Source organism: Prionailurus bengalensis, chromosome A2 (assembly GCF_016509475.1).
Source record: "Prionailurus bengalensis isolate Pbe53 chromosome A2, Fcat_Pben_1.1_paternal_pri, whole genome shotgun sequence".
Taxonomy (NCBI): domain Eukaryota; kingdom Metazoa; phylum Chordata; class Mammalia; order Carnivora; family Felidae; genus Prionailurus; species Prionailurus bengalensis.
Genome location: NC_057348.1, coordinates 75984867 through 76004723, shown reverse-complemented (window position 1 = coordinate 76004723; position 19857 = coordinate 75984867). Strand labels below are relative to the sequence as shown.

The 19857-nt window shown below is 44.3% G+C and overlaps 1 protein-coding gene across 1 annotated transcript in view; it reads right to left on the bottom strand.

Moving 5' to 3' along the window:
- LAMB4 (laminin subunit beta 4) overlaps positions 1 to 17470 on the bottom strand; it is a 99934-nt gene extending 82464 nt beyond the window's left edge. Inside the window, exons 1-9 of the mRNA XM_043588590.1 lie at positions 17400 to 17470; positions 12356 to 12513; positions 8809 to 8944; positions 6505 to 6578; positions 5224 to 5412; positions 3757 to 3820; positions 3418 to 3632; positions 2285 to 2405; positions 1009 to 1197 (exon numbers count right to left, since the gene is read on the bottom strand). Of these exons, the coding sequence (XP_043444525.1) occupies positions 1009 to 1197; positions 2285 to 2405; positions 3418 to 3632; positions 3757 to 3820; positions 5224 to 5412; positions 6505 to 6578; positions 8809 to 8944; positions 12356 to 12513; positions 17400 to 17433 (1180 nt within the window). The 5' untranslated portion in view covers positions 17434 to 17470. The remainder of the gene's footprint in view (positions 1 to 1008; positions 1198 to 2284; positions 2406 to 3417; positions 3633 to 3756; positions 3821 to 5223; positions 5413 to 6504; positions 6579 to 8808; positions 8945 to 12355; positions 12514 to 17399) is intronic.
- Positions 17471 to 19857: the final 2387 nt, after the last annotated feature.

The following is a 19857-nucleotide window of genomic DNA, read 5'->3' as shown; positions in this document are numbered from 1 at the left end:
CTTAATACATCTAACCTACCGAACATCACAGCTCAGCCTCGGCTACCTTAATCACGCTGACAACACTTATTCTGGCTGACAGTTGGGCAAAATCTTCCCACACACAGCCTGTCTTACAATAAAGTGTTGAATGTCTCGTGTAATTTCCTGAATACTGCACTGATAGTGGAAACTGGTTGTATGGGCCCAGAATGGTTGGTTTTTTTAAGTGATTTTTTTCCCCAAATGTTTATTTTTGAGAGAGAGAGAGACAGAGTATGAGCGGGGGAGGGGCAGAGAGAGAGGTAGACACAGACTTTGAAGCACGTTCCAGGCCCTGAGCTGTCAGCACAGAGCCCGACGCGGGGCTTGAAGCCACGAACCCTGCGAGATCACGACCTGAGCGGAAGTTGGAAGCTTAACTGACTGAGCCACCCAGGCGCCCCCAGAATGGTTGCAAGCATATGGGTTGCTGAGGCTCCTGACCAGGGGTCTGACTGGGAACTGTCCCTAGCTACCTGGCCCAGCATTGGGAAAGAGGATCATCTGCGTATGGGCTGGCCTGGGAAAAGATCCGAGTTCAAAATTCTAAGCAGGTTTCTACTAAATGCCCATTGCTTTGGCACCGTGGCAAAGTTGAAACATCCGAAGTGGAGCGGGCCAGGGTGAGTCGGGTCTCCCATGCTCAGCTACTTCCCCCAGGGGACCCACAGGACACTCAGGTGTCTGCAGCACCTCCTGAACCACCCGCCCCCTGCTGGCTGAATCCGGAATAGTTTCCTGATTCACCAGTGTCGGCCACCCACATGGGGCTGCGGGATGGACCCGGATTATTTGGCCCAGCCTGTCGTGAGAAAGGAAAGCTCTCAGAACAAAGTGCCTTTTCAGACTGCCCCCCGCCCTCCCCCCCAGGCCCCTAAATGCTGCTAAACCGAGTGGGGGCGGGGGGTGCCTGCAGCCCAAGTGAGACCTCTCCATCAGCCTTCGCTCACACGTGTGGAAGAGACAGGCCAGAGGCCGGGGACTCACGGATACACGCGTAAGGATCGGACATGGCCCTGAGCGGGTCCCTGTAGAAGAGGGGTCTGCAGCGGTCACAGTGCTGTCCCTCCGTGTGGTGCTGGCAGTCCTCGCACACGCCCCCGCTGCGGCCGCCGCTCGCCAGGTACGCGGTCATGTCGAAGTGACAGCGGTCCGAGTGGCTGTTGCAGCGACAAGCTGAGGAAGGAGAGGGGTTAGGAGAGACTGGCCAAGGTCTGGGGGACCACCAGGCAGCTGTTTGGGCACAAATCACTGCAGCCCCAGTGCTCCGCCGACTTGTTAGAAATATACCAAGTACTTGAGGATTAAAGCAGGTGCTTTCGAAGGATCTTTCTAGTACTCTGATTCTGTATATATATGTGTGTGTATATATATACACACACACACAGAATACACACACACACACACACACACACACACACACACACACACACTGATAGTACTCGGATTCTGCTCTTTCTTTCTTTCTTTCTTTCTTTCTTTCTTTCTTTCTTTTTTACAATCAGGTAAACAAAAGTAAATCATTTGGGTGATCTGGGAGCCCTAGAGTGCAGCTTTATTGCTTGGAGAACTTTGTTTGTCTTAGTGGTGAAGTCTGTGCTGTGTGCCTTGTTGGGTTTTCCCTGTCAACAGCAAAATCTTAGGCTCTGTTTTGCTGGGTCTCGCACACTGGGACTCCCCTGGGTGGGACGTTTTTTAGAGACCTCTTCCACTCACCTCTCACTGCCCCAATCCTATTTTTCCCCAGTCTGGGAAAAGAAGCTGAGTAACAAGTTTGTATGGACTTTCCTCAAAATTCAGAGGCAGCAAACGCATTGCCAAAGAACCCTCTACCTTATTAGCCTAAATATTTTATAAAAGCTACAATAGCCTGTCAAAGTTTGTCCCAGTCCTCACCTCTCCTGTCCTCTGACATGTGTTTAAGGCTGCGTTCACGGAATGGGTGATTCTTCAGGAAAAGGGTAGGGATCTCTGTACCAAATCTAGTCCCCACTGATGTTGCCATTACATGGCTCTGCCCCTCCTCAGGGAAGGGACCACACAACACGCGGATGGTTTCATTTTGTGAATTAACGTGCCTTTTGTGGTGTGAGGGTCTGAGAAGTTGGTCTTCTATCTATGGGAGGTAATGGGACACATTAGGATATCCCACGATTGGAGCTGGGAGCCACGAGTTTGCGGCCTCTGATGCCCACAGCTCCACTGAAATGAACTCGATGTTGTTCGAGCTTAAGGACACAGGCTGAGAACCTTCCCCACGTACCTCTGCACGCGCTGTCCTGGAGGCCTGCTGCTGGCCTCCACGGAACGTCCTGGAAGAAGCCCTTGCACCTCTCGCAGTTTGGGCCATCTGTATGGTGCTGACAGACACACTGGCCGTGAACCTGCATGGTGTGAAAAGAGGGCTTTGCTCTGAGGACGCTGGGGTTCTCGAGGTGGAAAAGGCAGTACCACGCCAGGTGCCTCTTCGGGTCTTAGCTTTCCTTGTCTACCTTCTATTATCTCCTTAACCAACTTCCACGTTTGGAAAAAGTTTAAGATGTTCGGGAACCATCTACATTTTCTTTGGCATTTCTGAATTCTAGTTTCAGGGCAACACACAATGAGAGACAGGATCAGGGGGCAGAGAGAGGGAAAGACAGGGAGGGAGAGAGAGAGAAAGCGGGGGGGGGGGGAAGGGTGGTTAAGGGAAAGAGGGAGTTGGAAAACAGAAAGAACCTGGAGCAAAGCGTATGATTCTCTTGGTTTGTCCACAAAATGCACCGTATACCCAAGTTCAAAGAAACTCGTACTTCCGGGGAAATAGGAGCTGGCTGACAGGGAAGGTGCAGAGTTTCGGCATCCAGCCTTGTCTGCTTGTGGCTCATAGTTTAAAATTATGTAGCAGACACACCCTCAGGACTCTGCGCAAACAGGCATTTCTTCCACCGCATCGCTCTTTTAAGACTCGTCCCAGGGATGGAAGAGATCAACACCAGGAACAGCCATTCCTGGCACAAGAGTGCTACCTGGAGTGACCATTTCTACAGCGGCAGGCACCCCTCGGACACCCCGGCGTGGAGTACGCCCTCTCTCGCACGAGAGACCTTCGAGACCTTTTTGTGGGAGAATGCACGCGAAACAGGGTCCTCACCACTAAAGCTCCATTCCCTAAAAAGCAAATAAACAAGAAGGGAGCACGACGGGCTACTGAGCTCACAGATGAGAAATGCTGCTCATGGAATCATCTGGGGCAAGAGCCCGCAGGAACTGCGGGTTGAATGATCCCTGCCCCAACACAGAGCTGTCACTTCGACTGTGGATCCCCATGGAGAGGCTCTGATCCACGTTCGGCACCAGTGCCGCGAAGGAAAGGGAAGAGAGCCAGCTGCCCTCTGGGATCGATCAGTGACTTACCATTCCAGGAGGGCTGAAAACGTCTCCCCGCACTTTCTGCACGGGGCCGCATTCGCTAGCGTGGCCGTGGCAAAAACAGCTGCCCCCAACCACCATGTTGGACAGAGCGTAGTAGTAGTTATCCAGAGAACCGTTTTCCCTCCTTCCAAGCAAGGTGTCCCCCAGGGTGTGGAGTTTGGTGAAGTTGATCCTCAGGTTTGTTAATGTCACAAGGTCTGGAGAAATGATAACAGCAAAGGAAAGCACACTTCATGGGCTATGGACATGCAATGAAAAGGGATGCCCCCAACACAGAATTTTAGAAAAAGAATTTGTGCAAGAATAGAGAGTATCTCATACCCTGGATGTAGGGGCTGTAGGGGTTTTCTATTTCAAACCTGGGATCCAAAACCTTTAAAACGACCTGCAAAACAAATGCAGGTAAATGTATAGCATTTCACCCAAAACAGCATTGTGAAATATACTTTTTTTTTTTTAAGTAGGCTTCACACCCAGCATGGAGCCCAACAGAGGGCCCGAACTCATGACCCTGTGATCAAGACCTGAGCTGAAATCAAAAGTTGGATGCTCGACCAACGGAGCCACCTGGGCGCCCTGTTACTCTTAAAGAGTAACTCTTAAAGAGTATACTCTTAAAGAAGAGATCCTGACCTCACAAAAAGGCTGAGCCATTGCCTCCCAGCTGGCGTAGGATACAGATTATTATTTGGGTTCTCTTGTGAATTTCCAACATGGAAATGAATCAAACGTCTTAGTCATTCTGGTTCTTTATGCCCCCGTGGTCCATGTAGGTGATAGCACTGGGGCTGGGAGGGAGGGACGGGGTCACAATTCAGTAGGTCATCAACTGGATCTGGCCGGGGATTCCAGAGACACCTTCTGCCACCAACACTTTCACTCTGCCTGATAAGAGTCATACCTCCCAACCCCGCTCCTACCCTGCCTTTCTGCCTGTCACCCGCTTTGCTCAGAGGAAGGTCCTGGCAGATCCTGCCTGGGTGGTGGTTTACAGAGCATGAGATAACACAGCTATGTAGCAAGGGCTAGAAACAAATGTTCCTTCCTCTGGGTGTCCTGTGTCCTAGTGCCCAGCCTGGGTCTTAGTCCCCACTTACCCTCAGCAGGTGATGTAATCTCTCATGGAGGAGTATTGCTTGTAAGATGCTTACTATTTATCTGAGTTTGAAATTATTTCAGGACTCATTTCAATTTAAACACGTTCATGCTTTAAAAACCAACAGCTAGGGGCGCCTGGGTGGCGCAGTCGGTTAAGCGTCCGACTTCAGCCAGGTCACGATCTCGCGGTCCATGAGTTCGAGCCCCGTGTCGGGCTCTGGGCTGATGGCTCAGATCCTGGAGCTTGTTTCCGATTCTGTGTCTCCCTCTCTCTCTGACCCTCCCCCGTTCATGCTCTGTCTCTCTCTGTCTCAAAAATAAATAAATGTTAAAAAAAAAAAATTAAAAAAAAAAAACCCAACAGCTAGAGGCCCATGGGTGGCTCAGTCAGTTGAGCGTCTGACTCTGGACTTCAGCTCAGGTCATGATCCCAGGGTCGTGGGATTGAGCCCCATGTCAGACTCTGCTGAATGTGGAGCCTGCTTGAAATTCTCTCTCTCCCCACTCTCTCTCTTTCTGCCCCCCCCAACCCTTTCTCCTGCTCATGCTCTCTTTCTCTAAAACAAAAACAACAGAACTCAAGTTATATTTCAGTAAACACTACCTAAATTGTTTTCATTTAAATGAACCGCATTAGAAAAAAAAAATGGTGTAACCTCTATCTGAGAAATCCAAGAAAGGAAATGCTACCTCTCCACCAGATGAGGGTTCAATATCCGAATATTTGGAGTCACAGACAAGGTCTCCCACTCCCTGGGCCTGGCCAGAAGTGATATTGGGGAAGGAAGCAGCACAGTCTTTTGCAAAATATTTGAGCACTTTCCAGGTGTGTCCATAGTCTGTGGAACGTTCGACTAACATAGCAGCAGGCCGAAAAGTCTAGGAAAACGGGAGGGAAACTTGTAATGCTTCGCAAAGGCAGATTTCATTATCCACTGCAGACTGAATATTTGTATTCCCAAATCTCAGTTTTTCAAACTTTATTTGTATCTCTTGAAATCCGTTATGCAATGAACACACAGAAATCTCTTTCCAATCGGTGGGCGAGCAGTCACGAGCGCATATTTTGCCTCGAATCTGGTTCCATTTGAAAACTGTGTATGGGCTGTGTGAATTATTCATCAAAGGAGAGCATATCAATTTTTTAAAAAGCCAGTGTAACTGATATGTTACAGCAATTTGTATGTGGTTTTCTTTGACTAGAAGAACCCTTTTCTCTGGCAAACTCTTACACATCCTCCAGAATCTACCGTGAAGCTTATTCTGATTTCTTACAGCAGCGTTAGCCTCATCAAGGAAACTATCAGCATTGTGATTGTATGTCGGTTCCCGCACTGACAATTTTGCATTATGATTTTAAATTTCTATATATGTTTGTATCCTTGACTAGACTGTGAGCTCTTTGAGGCCAAAGACTTGTGGGGTTTTTTTCATTTTTCATTTTATTTATTTTTTGACTGTAACTCAGCTTCCGGGCTGACAACAAAATTAGAATTTTGATGAAATATTTGAGAATGACTACAGGACAGGATTTCTCTGGCATCTAAGTATCCTTAGTAAAGACCCTTTCATTTTTCTGCCTCTTTTGGTCACAATCTTTCCATGTTTCCCAAAATAATGTCCAGTTTCTGCTTTTTTTTTTTCTCCTGAAAATCATTTTTCTAGCTCTTGTGGTCTCTCTCACCCTAGGGTTTGGCATTTTCCTCTTTGCTCTATCTTGTACGATTTCCTTCCTTCCTTCCTTCCTTCCTTCCTTCCTTCCTTCCTTCTTCTGTTAACCATATAAGTTATTAATTAATGAGCAGTAGAGTTTTCACTTGTTTTGTTTTCCACTCAGGAACAAAGAGTCAAATTCTGCCCAGAGTTCGAGTAGAGATTTTGTGCTCTACCCAGAAGCAAGGAAGTGAAATCCCGGGTAAGCCCAGCACTTGGTAGGTAGATAAAAGGGGTGACAAGCCCACACATCTGTACCTTAAAAGTCAGAATAAGGTGGCTGAACTGAAATAACGCCTCTAGGTCCAATCTGATGCTGACATGATCAAGACCTGAAGAAAAATCCAGAAAGAAGGAATCAGTGATTTTGAGAGACCCCTAATTACCCCTATTTAATCCTTCACTGTGGCTTGTCTGTAAAAAATAAAAACGTGTGAAATTACATGGCTGGGGATCAACACTCTTTCCTCGTCTTTTACAGTGGTTTCCCAGAACACTGCACACCCAGGAGAAGGTCTATTTGAGAGCGGTACAGGTTTTACTCGGACTGTGCCCACATGCACGTTATGGTGGCGGTGCACACGGCCACTGTGTGGCAGTGTTACCTACCACCGATGAAGTTCGCCCATTTCCCATAGGTCCTAAGCAGCAAGTGCCACCACTTGGTGGGGAGGGAGCTCATTTCCTTGAACTCACAACCTGACTGCGCACGTGCGTAAAGGTGCGCTGGGAAACCGGTGCACGGTGAACATCGAAGCATCCTTTTCTTCCAGCATCTGCTTGATAACCACTTGGACTAGTTCTATTGTCACTTAGCGTAAGACACAGCCTGGAATATTCCCCTGGGAGTGAGAATCTGCAGCTCTTCTGGGGCTGAGGAGAAGAAAGTCCTATCCTGAGAGAGTTAGCTGCCATTCACTTCCAGCCTGGATGTGGAAGACCGGCCCCCAGCTGGACACGAGGAAGCCCCGATCGCTCTAGAGCGGCACTGTCCCATAAGAACAGAATATGAGCCACCTGTGTCATTTCAAATTTCCTAGCAGCCACATTTAAAAGACATAAAAGCAAGCAGGTGAAATGACTTTTAATATTTTTAACCCCATATACCAAAAACCATCTCATTTCAACATGTACTCAATATTAAAAAAAATAATAATGTTTTATTTTGCTACTACCAATGCCTATTTTTTTTTCCAAAGTAAGTCTTAGAAACCTGGAATGGTTTTATACCGATGTCACATCTCAGTGTGGGCTAGCCGTGTTTTAAGTGCCCGGTAGTGCATGTGGCGTTGGGCTCCCTCCCGTACTGGACAGCAGCTCTGAGAGCAGTCAGTAACCGGGCTGCATGAACCGGAGGCAGTTTTATTTGTGGGTGCATCACTTGGGAGAGTTCGCCACTGAGAGGGCAGCCCCATTCCTGGCTCTGGGTCAAGAGTCCCTCACCCTTTCTGGAAAGGAGATTGCCTTTCCCCTCTCAAAAGTTCTTGGCTGAGAACCCTTGTTTTATGCGATCCGCTTTGGTGGAGGGGCGCTCCTGTGAGGCTATGTGCAGCAAATGCTGGACATGTGGGTTAAAATTGCTGCTAAGCAAAAATGGCCTGAGCGAAGGCACATGGCTCCTGCAAAGGCATCGCATACATGCACTAAGGAGGGCCCAACTAGAGATTCAGGATTAGGATCCAACATGAATTGGCATTTTAGTAGACACACCAATCATGCTTGTCCAATGGAAGGCATAGGAAAATAGCCTCATATTCTGCTTGCCTTATATGTTACGATCCTATATATTTTGACTATTCCCACACTCCCCTAATGGTCTAGAACCCCCTGAGGGAAATAGGCTTAGGCATCTGAAGAGAATAGAGGGATTGTAGCCCAGGTACAACATATAGAGATGCAACAAAGGGAATCATCTTGTGGGGTGAGGGTTCCAGATTGGTGCTGAAGGAGAGCTGTCATGGGTGAGTCAGCCTACATTCATTCAAGCACGTAAGGCCCACGCCTGAGTTTGGACGTGAGGCATCCCCAGTTGGGACCTGATCAGGGCACCTAGGAAATATGGATGGTCAGGGCCGATGCGAGTTTCAAAATCACAATTGTTCGTGAGCAGAGAAGGGCATAAATCCAGGCAGAAAAGAACGTCAGCCAGTAGCCAACTATCCTTTCAATTCAATTTTTATATTAAAATATTTGGCTTGCAGCAAGAAATGAAATGCTCTTTTCCTCTCTCCTGCATGTGTTGCCGAGGGACAAAGCACAGGGTGGGAACTCTCAGATTTCCCCTGGCAGTGTTAATTCCATTTACAGGAGTGTGTTTCATATTAGGGTTAATGCGTGAAGCTTTCAGAGTTATGTGCTTAAAATACACTCGGATTTCTCTCAAGGAAAATAATCTCTCCTGAAATGAAAATAAAGTTTGTTCTTATACAGGCTTTAACAGTGCTAGGGGATACTTTTCCATTCCAGTATAACTCCTTGCTGTGAAATTGTTGAGATCGTACAGAAAGATATTGGATTAAAAACGTAAAGAAATGGATAATCTGGAAAGGAACTCAGTCATACCATTTTCAGCTTGCCACCATTTCTTGTCTCTCCCTGGTTCAAAACTTGTAATGACATTCTCAATGGTGTGGCTCTGGGATTGCGTATATGGGTCATAGGGAAATCTGGAGTCACAGATGAAACATTTTTGTTCCCCCTGGAAAAGACCATCATTTCAGTAAAAAATAAAGACCCATAATTACTTATTGTTGATATCAATTTGAAAACAAGCTGTACTTACTATATTTGTCTTTCAATCTGGCTAAAAATAAAAAGCAGAGGAAATAACAGGACATCAATTTTTCCATCAATAGGTGCTTAAATACAATAACAGACAAAATAAAAATTAGGACCTAGAAATTTTATGAATTTGTACATTGGGGGCAAAAATGCAAACTTATGCGGAACTAATTTTTGTCTTGCACAAGAGGCAGGTGACCTGGAGGTTATGTTAAACCGTAGAGAAGTAATCAGGATACGTTCTTCGAGTAGGGATTACTTTCTGTAGTCAAAAACAAATATTTGGCAAGAAACTAATGTAACACTCGGCCACCAGGTTATCTGGAACCATCCTTTTTTTTCTCTCTCAGACATAGTTTTTGGTAGAAAAAGTTCCATGACCAAAACCTCTCCATCACCGCCGTGTGGATGTTGTAAAAGATTCTCATTATACTCGTAACAGAGAGGCCTGCCCTCTTGTCTTCCAGACCGGAAGGTCTTATTAGTGAATTGGAATTACTTTACCTGGAATGGACTTTCCAAGGTTGCAACAGCCAAGAGTGGCCTTTGAGTTTGCCTAATTTAATGCACCCATTTGTGGCCATACTTACTTAAAGCCCCCAAGGAAATCCCCAAAGACTCCCAAAGGACTTCCAATGGCTTGCACAGTTGTTCCTGGCTACTACTACTTGCGGGACCCCGGAGGAGCATTTTTGCAAAACTTCCAGGAAGTGGGGACTGTTTATTATAATCCTCCATACTGGAAGTTGACTATAACAGATGTGCCGGTAGGTGTTCAGCAAACCGATTTGACGTCCGGATCGTTGCTTACAAGGGCTATACAACCTGACCAGGACCATCTCTTTGCCTTTCCTTCCACGAGTCTTCCCTTGATTCACTCAATTCTAGCTACACTCATTCCTTGCTCTTCCCTGAGTTCACCGGGAACTCTATTGCCTTGCCATCTTGACACGAGCTATTCTCTGCTCCCCTCTCCTCCAACCCTCAAATATTCCTATCTCTTGCTCCTTCCCTTCTTCTGGGTCTCTGTTTAAAGGCCATCCTCTCAGAGAGACTTCTACTTAAAATATCACCACCTCCTTATGGCCTCTACCACTCTCTATGCCTTACCCTGCTTTATAATATCTTGTAAGCCGTTACCACCACTTGAGACTATATTATATAGTTGTTGGCTTATTGTCTGTCTCCATCATTAGAATTTAAGTCCAATGAGGGTGGGACTTTGTTGTTTTCTTAACATTTTTTCTTAACATTTATTTATTTTTGAGAGACAGAGACAGAGCATGAGCAGGGCAGGGGCAGAGAGAGAGAGGGAGACACAGAATCCGAAGCAGGCTCCAGGCTCTGAGCTGTCAGTACAGAGCCCGATGGGGGGCTCAAACGCACGAGCTATGAGATCATGACTGGAGCTGAAGTCGGCCGTCCAACCAACGGAGCCACCCAGGTGCCCCATGGGACTTTGTTTTGTATAAGGCCATATCCTCCTGACCTAGAACAGTGTCTCACATATTGTAGAGGCTGGATAAAATTTGCCAAATGAATGCATGGTGATTTTGAGGACTATTTCAGCTAGAGTCTGTCAAAGTAGACCAGCCTTTCAAGAGATCCATATAATCTTTTTAGAATCACTGGCCACCATAAGTCTTATACCCGAAAAAAAAAATGCCCTTTCAAAATTAAGGAGCAATGGAAGTGAGATCTGTTCTGCATATGGGGAGGCTTGCCCCAGACTTGCCCCTAAAAGAGCAGCAGAAGCTTTACGATTCCACCAAAAGGTGTCAAGCCTTCAAAAGATGTCCAGTATTACTATGGAAATTACTGGGGGAAACGCTTTACTGTCAATATCTTAGAAGCATAGTCTTTGGCGAGCCTGACTGGGGATGTTTGGTTGTGATGACGAGATGTGGAAGTCCCAACTTGGGTAACACTACGGGTCAATGTTGATTTGAAGCTTCCGAGGAGAAGGTGTTGCTTGGTAGCAATTTTTTAGATAATCATGGGGAAACAAGTCCTCCTTCATGACACGCAAATGTTTAAGTAGACCGAGACTTACAGCCCTACCTGTAACACTTTGTCAGCCTGAAGATTTCTTGAGATTTTTTCTTTCCCCCAGGTCTATGAGTTTAAGATTCCTGGGATTCTTGAGACAAAAGAAACCTTGAAGTTTGATTTACTTCTATTTTGGGTGGTGAAGACAGGAATATTAACTCCTAATCATTGCCAGAGTAGGTCATGAGTTGGCTGGGACAACAGTATGCAAATGTCAGTGGTTTAAGAACTAGAAGTGTAACGCCAGTGTTGGAAAGTATCTAATATTAGAGTTGAGAACCGTTTCTTTGTCCAGAGGACCTGGAATTAGAAAGTCACGTGTAGGGTGCCACATCCCACCTGGCCTAGAGTTGAACAAAACGTCTACAGTGTCATTTCCTCGCACACACAGAGAAGTTGCTTTCTTACACAAGTACTTCCCAAACTTAGAACAGTGCTAAGCCCTCAGGTATTGTCTTCACTTATTTATAATCATCCTCTTTTACTAGAAACCAATTAGAATCCAAAGCATTTCCCAGAGACCTCGAGGAGTTGCTTTAAATGAACAATACGTGGAAAAGCCTGGGCCTCTAACATCGGGCTTCCGTCCAACTTCCCGCCTGCACATCCTCTCATTTAAGGGGTTGACGTGATTGCCTTGGGCTTTTCAGCAGGTATGATACTCAGATGACCTTGGATGCTTGTTTGGGTCCCCGAGCACAGAGAAGAAAAAAACTATAAAGCAGCTGATCCTTTTCTAAAACTGGTCTTTAAGGGAAAGAAAAAAGACCCCCAAATCTGTTGACACTGGGATCTTACGGCTTTTAGACAAGACAATTTCCAAGTGGCTTTGTGAGGCTGGCATGCAATCAATTCAAAGTTCACACCCCCCCACCCCCCACCTAACGCAGGACAGTGAGAACCCACATTCAGTATAATGGCCTTGAGACCCTGAGGGATCGTCCCTCTTCACTGCTGGGTCAATTGAATTCGCTCCCTGTGAGTTCCTCCTGTGGCTAAGTAGAATAGTACATCTTAGACTACTTCCCTTCAAAGACGGAACTAAAGAGGCTCTTCTGTCCAATTCTAAAGGTAACAAGAAATAGATGTGGCAGATCTTCCCTATTTTCTGATTAATCAAGGTTTCTTGGACTAGGAATTGAATCACCTGTGCCTCTGATATTCAGGAAAGAGTGATGTGTCCTCCTTTTATGTTGCGTGGCTGGCCCCTGCCATGCTTGGAAAAATCTATGTCATCGACTCAATAATGTCCCAACAAATAAACAAAGGACCAACCTACCTCAAGGTAGCTGAGGATGCAGTATTTCTGGGCTCCATCCAGCCCGCAGGTAGAAGAAGCCGTGAGCTGTGCGCTGCGACCCACCAGGAGATCACCAGTGGTAGGATGACAGGCGCTCCTGTGGCATTTATCGTGGGTTTTCGTGAAACTGAGCAACCCTTGAACATAACAGACACAGCTACTTAGAAGGCAGTCTAAGGGTAGCAGAAGGCTTAAAGAAGCAACTGGTTAAGTTGGGAAGTTAATAGCCCATTTATTTTTAAAGCCAGTTTTCTTGATCATTAAGGCCATCTGGTTGTGGATGCTGTTGGTGCCCTTGGCCTAATGGAAATCTCTCAGCCTGGGAGGTGATACCTTCTGTGTTCACATCCCCACCTGGGCCAGTCCATAGCCAGTGACTGATGGGGACACAGTTCAAAAGGCTGTGGCACCATTACATCAGCCTGGGATCAACTGTGTGGTGCAATTTATGCTCAGAACATTTTGGATGGGGGGGGGAGGGGGAGATTGAAGCCAGACTCTAGCTGGGACCACATCCTGTCTCCACTTTCCTTAGTCTCTTACTGCTCAGAGCCCTCCTTCAATAACACAAATCCATGCATCAGGCTCTGCATCTAGGAAGCCTGATCCAAGATAGCCCCATATACTAGAAATTCTCTATGTGTCATCTTAGGGCAAATAACAAAGACTAATGCACAGACCTGAGGAAAGAAAATCTCAGTGTGGCCTCTTCTACCTATTGTTCTAACTAGTACAAACTCAACTGGAGAATTTAAGAAATCCTTGGGAAATAACTTTCTCTTAAAACACATAGATTCAATTGACCTCCTTTAAAACCTGGATTGTTGGGTTCAGATTCACCACGGAACAGATCGTGCCCCCTCGGGAGTCCCAGACCCACACAAATATGCCCAACTCATTCTGAGGTGCAAAGGCAGGTCCATGGAGAAAGGTTAGCCTTTCAAGTAACTGGAAATCCATAGACAAAAAAATGAACTATAACCGAAACCTCACACCTTATACAAATACTAACACAAAATGGGTCATGGACTTCAACGTAAAATATAAAACTGTAAAGCTATAAAACTCTTATAACACATAGGAGAAAGTCTTTGAGACTTTGGACGGGGTGAAGAATTTCAGGATTAACAACAAGAACACGCTCCATAAAAGGGAAAAATTGGTAAATTGGACCTCATCAAAATTAAAACCTTGTGAATTACACTGAATGGAAAAAACCCAATCTTTAAAATTTTTTAAATGTTTTATTTATTTTTGAGAGAGAGAGAAAGAGGGAGAGAGACAAAGACACAGAGAGACAGAGTGCAAGCAGAGGAGAGTGCAAACAGAGAGGGAGACACAGAATCTGAAAGCACAGACCCCGATGCGGGGCTCGAATTCATGGACCGCAAGATCATGACTTGAGCTTAAGTCAGATGCTTAGCCAACTGAGCCACCCAGGAGCCCAGAAAAAAATCCATCTTAAGTGGTTATACACTGCACGACCCCATTTCTTGAATGACAAAATTTTAGAAATGGAGAAGAGATTTGTGGCTGTCAGGGATTAGGAGGTAGGGATGAAGGTGTGGATATAAAAGGGTAGTAGTAGGGCTCCTGGAGGGTAATGGAGCTGTTCAGGATCTTAATTTTGATGATGACCACATGAATAAAATTGTATAGAATTAAATACACACACACACACACATGCATGTGAAACTGGCGCAATCCGAAGAAGGTCAAGGACTATAACAATGTCAGTTTCCTGATTGGGATACTACACTACTGTCATGCAAGATGTTACCATCCAGGGAAACTGGGTGAAAGGTATATGGGAATCTCTCTGTATTATTTCCTACAACTACATGAGAACCTGCGGTAATCTCAAAATAAAAAGTGAACAACCCAAATATTCCTCTGTCCCCTCAAAATTACCCCATCGGCCTCTAGATGGTGAACCAAGTAAATCCCCCACCAACATCACACACACACACACACACACACACACACACACACACACACACAGCCCGCTCTACCTGTTCTTATATACTTTACCCTTGAGACATGAAGACTTATGCCAAGCACAGCGGATTCCAGCAGACAGGAGTGAGGGGGATGGGCAGAAGATGGAAAATTACTCCCAACTGTGGAAGAAGCTTGTTTTTCTCCAGCTTTCTCAATTGTAAAACTCTAAGAATTTTTTGTGGTCTTCTTTCACATTTAATGGATCTCTTTCCTTCAGCGTGCCCTCCAAAACCATAAGCCACTGAAAAGTAATGTTTTTTCTCTTATGTGCACAGTCCCCACGTGAACTATTCTAGTCATCTGGTCATTTTGTGATTATCATCAGGCATTAACAGATCATAGCTCTACAGCTAAGAATATGATACGTAATGTCTCCTTCTACGCAGGTTGCCAAATACCTGTTTGGACAAAGAATTTTCGGTCTTCACTCTCATTGCAAAATTACCATCATTCCAGAACAAAGGGACAGCTCTGCTTTCTCCTTGAAGACAGATACGTGATGAAAGTGAGCTCCATCTCCACTTTCATTTCATTGTATAATAAATGGTCCTAGTTGCTTCACATGGATTTTTCCTTTTATTCACCCAACAATCCAAGCCCAGATCTCCTTTTATTTCCTAGACTTGACCTGTAAGATAAATAACTAATCAGAAGTTTGGGCTCCTGTAGGCGGAGGCTTTTTAAAACAAGTCAGGTATAAAAATCTCTGCTAATGCTATGTGTGGATTAGCTAAGACTTCCCTTCCAGGGATTTATTCTTCTAGACAAGTTCCATCCTGAATTCTTTTATTGGTTGCTGCCTGAGAGATCTAACATGTTTTTATAACCCGACTTGGCCTAACTTGTTTTGATCAGATGTGTACTTTTCAGAAATAAAAGTATCCCAGGACTTAGGGAAATTGAACTATTATTCATGTAATTTTCTAAATGCAAATATGAATTTCCGGGCTCAAATACTTGGCCCAAAGTGGCTGGAAACCTAAGCAGTTAAAGCTTCATGCCTGAACACAGATAGCCTTAGCAGTACCCTTCCTGGGTTGAAGTTTTCAACTGCCAGATTATCACATCAGCAACAAGTTGGAATTGGTTCAGAAAAAAAAGATGCTTGTGTCTTTAGAGAATCAATGCATTCTACAAAGACGACATACAACTTGAAGATATGATCTTAGTAAACACCAGCTTAGGAGACCTGGTCATTTAAAGAAAAGGTACAGCAAATGTTCTGTAAAGTGAGGGATCATTTTGTAGAAATAACCATTATTATATAATCTCTAACTTGGCATATCGTTCTCATGTTCTTAAACACAGGAGATGTTTTCATAGGCTTTAGAGATCACTTCAGAGTTCTAGAGGCTGTAAACACACATATATACACACATGCACAAACACACATTTATTAAGGGCAAGAAAACTTACAAAGAATGCATGTTAGATAAGGTTTGTACTTCGTGTCCAGTTCCCAAAACCTGGGGCCAATGCACATTTTAGGATTCTTTTCCCTAACCTTCCTTAGTCAGAATGCAAGACAACGTGTTTCAATAGGCTCCAGTTTTCATATAATTGTCTATGGTTGAACTACAAACCAGAAAATGTTCAACCGATGATACGGGATTAACCATATATGGTAATATATTATGGTAACCATGATGTGGTAGTTTGACCATAGGCGACCCTAGAGATTTGGGCTAGACCAGAGTAAGTTTACATTTAGAAACTCAGGATCTACTGCAGTGAGGACTTTGTTCTGCCCAGGTGAATTTAGTTTTGAAGCTCTTTCATCCTGAGAGAAGGGTCTCCTGAATGAGGAGGGAATCTGAGCCACTGTGCAATGGTTTAGAATTTTGGCAAAATGTGAGGAAGTTATCCTAATGGAGATTCAGCGATTCTCAGTAGCTGCTTCTGATTTTGAACACTAGTTTAGTTCCAAAGAGAGCATCCGAGGCAGATATAGATTGCAACAACTCTTCTCTGGCCATCTGAGGCCAGATCTAAGCTTCATTGTCCTGGGGGACGCAGTGTCACCAGTCTCTGCTCCCACTGGCTTGCGGCTCACCTCTCGGTGGCAGAGAATTTTCAGCAGAGAACAAATGAGCATTTTCTATTTCGAGGTATTCTTCTTTTGTCCATCACCAGCAAATCTAACGGGGAGATTGCCTCAGGGCTTGGGAATTGCAAAATTAGAGAATGAGATTCTTAAAGTTTGCTGCCATGAAGAAACTCAGCATGAATCTTTGAAGAGAAGATTCTAAGCAATTTAGTTAGTACTTAGGAACCAGAAGCAGGGCGGTTATTGAAAAGTCAGGATCAAAGAGAGTAATTGTTGGAAACATCCTCTCGATGACTAATGTAAATTATTCTCAGCTTATTAAAGACAGCAGACGCATGGAGGTTTAGCAAAGAGCCGCTGCTTAGTCAGAGGGAATTTTGCCTGTAAATTCTTCACAAGCAATTGTGTCTCGTTACTGGGACAAGTGCTACATTCAAAACAGATTTATGCTTAAAAATTAAAATGCATTGGGGCACCGGGGTGGCTCAGTCGGTTGAGCATCAACTTCGGCTCAGCTCATGATCTCGTGGTTTATGGGTTCGAGCCCCGTGTCAGGCTCTGTCCTGGAGCCTGCTTTGGATTCTGTGTCTCCCTCTCTCTCTGCCCCTCCCCAACTCACACTCTCAGTGTCTCTCTCCCTCTTAAAAATAAACATTAAAAAAATTAAAAAGAAATTAAAATGCATTATGTTTTTAAATTAAGAATCTGAAACCATGTCTACTTTCTTTAGTAAATTTACTTAATTATCTGCTGATAATACTATATCCCACGAAAGAGGATCGAAACAGCTATGTGTGGGTAGTAAACATGTGGGAGTTGACATGTCTAGTTGCTTGACACAATGATACAGCACAAAAACCATGAAAATATATAGTAGTACAGAAAAAGAGGTGGACAGGTTTTAAAATATTTTTACTGAATATTTTAGAGCAATTCAATACAAGCAGAACATGGATTTTGACGACTAATACTCACCAAGGTGTAAAAGAAAGGTCAGTGGAAATTGCATCCTTCTGTCAGGAAATGATTAAATTCAATTTTTCTAGGAAATAAAAAAAGGAGGTGAAAGTCAGCCACTGATAGAATCAATAATTGCCATCGATTTTCAACGATTTGAAAATTTGTCTGATGATTCTTGAGTAAGAAGACACAAAGTATCTACAGTGCCCAATTCCTTCAAAATAAGAGTGTATATAAAATTTTTACCAATATTTGCCATTTTTTGAAATCAGAGAATGCAATAGTTTGTACGAAATAATGTGAAACAAATTTCCTGTGCATATTTTAACTTTATTTATTTATTTATTTATTTATTTATTTATTTTTAAGTAGGTTCCACCCCCAGCATGGAGCCCAGTGTGGGGCCCGAACTCACGAGATCAAGACCGGAGCTGAGATCAAGTGCCAGATGCTTAACCAACGGAGCCACCTAGGTGCCTCCTGCAAATTTTTATTTTAATCGATTTTTGTCCTCTTATTATTTAGAAAAAATGTTTCATTATGCAATTAGTCTGTAGTCATTATTGAAGAAATAGAAAAATCAAACAGGCAAAGTGAAGGAATTATTATCTGTGGTTAGTATCTTTGTATACATTCTTCCATACTGTTCCCCTTGCATAAAAGTATTTCTCAGAAATGATATCATACTGTATGCTTGTTTTAATCAAGCATCCCAGACATCTCTCTGTACCAACAAATACAATTTTACATCAGTAATAGTCAACCTAGTGAGGGACATCAGGATCACCTGGGGGCTTCCACAGACCAAATTTGTGTCCCCCTTTGGAGATTCCTTCTAGATAGAGGGCCCCCCAAGTCATTGTGTGGGGAAGCCTAATATCGATAGGCATATATATGCCCCTTAGGGGTTGGGTGGAAAGAAGGTAAAATACTCTTTTGCACCAGTATCTTAAATTATCTGCATCTGAATGCAGGGACTAGAATTTATTTAATAAATACCCTATTGGTTGATGTGTACTTTGTTTTTAATATTTTCCTGTAGTAAATAATTTTGCTAACTCTTTCTTCACATCCTTAATTATTCCCCAGGATAAATTAAATGGAGTGGAAATAATGGCTCAAAGAACATGTGTGTGTTTGGGTGTCTGAGTGTATACAAACATATGCGTGCATATAGAGTACATATATATGCACATATGCATACCGTGTGTGTGTGTAAAGCTGTCGATGTTACTGCCATGTGCAAATTTCATCCCAATGTACACACTTACCAGCAGCCTATGAGAACAGCTGCTGACTTGAGCCCTTTCCAACACTGAGTATTAGGAATTTTTAAAGCTTTGTCAATTTAAAGAACAAAAAATTATATCTCATCATCATTATTATTTATTTAAATTCATGTGAGTTATCATATAGTGTAGTATTGATTTCAGGAATAGAACCCAGTGATTCATCACTTACATATAAACACCCAGTGTTCATCCTGACAAGTGCCCTCCTTAGTGCCCATCACCCACTTAGCCCATCCTGCACCCACCTCCCCTCCAGCAACCTCAGTTGGTATTTAAGAATCTCGGGGCGCCTGGGTGGCTCAGTCGGTTGAGCATCCGACTTCGCTCAGGTCACGATCTCACGGTCCTTGAGTTCGAGCCCCGCGTCGGGCTCTGTGCTGACGGCTCGGAGCCTGGAGCCTGCTTCGGAGTCTGTGTCTCCCTCTCTCTCTGGCCCTCCCCCCATTCGTGCTCTGTCTCTCTTTGTCTCAAAGATAAATAAATGTTAAAAAAAAATTAAAAAAAAAAGAATCTCTTATGATTTGCCTCCTTGTTTTTAATCTTATTTTTCCTTCCCTTCCCCTATGTTCGTCTGTTTTGTTTCTTAAATTCCACATGAGTGAAATCGTACTTGTCTCTCACTGACTTATATTGCTTAGCATAATACACTCTAGTTCCATCCCTGTTGTTGCAAATGACAAGATTCAATTCTTTTTGATGGCCGAGTAATGTCCATTGTGCACACACACACACACACACACACACCCCACATCTTATCCATTCATCAGTCCTCATTATTATTTTAATGTTTTTATTTGGATAGTAGTGAGTACAAAAATGCTTTTCCATGTATTTACAGGTAAGAGCTATTTTTTTTTAATTTTTTTTCCAACGTTTATTTATTTTTGGGACAGAGAGAGACAGAGCATGAACGGGGGAGGGGCAGAGAGAGAGGGAGACACAGAATCGGAAACAGGCTCCAGGCTCTGAGCCATCAGCCCAGAGCCCGACGCGGGGCTCGAACTCACGGACCGCGAGATCGTGACCTGGCTGAAGTCGGACGCTTAACCGACTGCGCCACCCAGGCGCCCCGAGGTGAGAACGATTTTTGCCATTCAATCCTTCGAGGCTTTTCCTAGCGAATCCTGTGTTTTCCTCCCTCCTCCACGTTCCAAGTCCCTCTAATCTGACGTGCCTGGCAC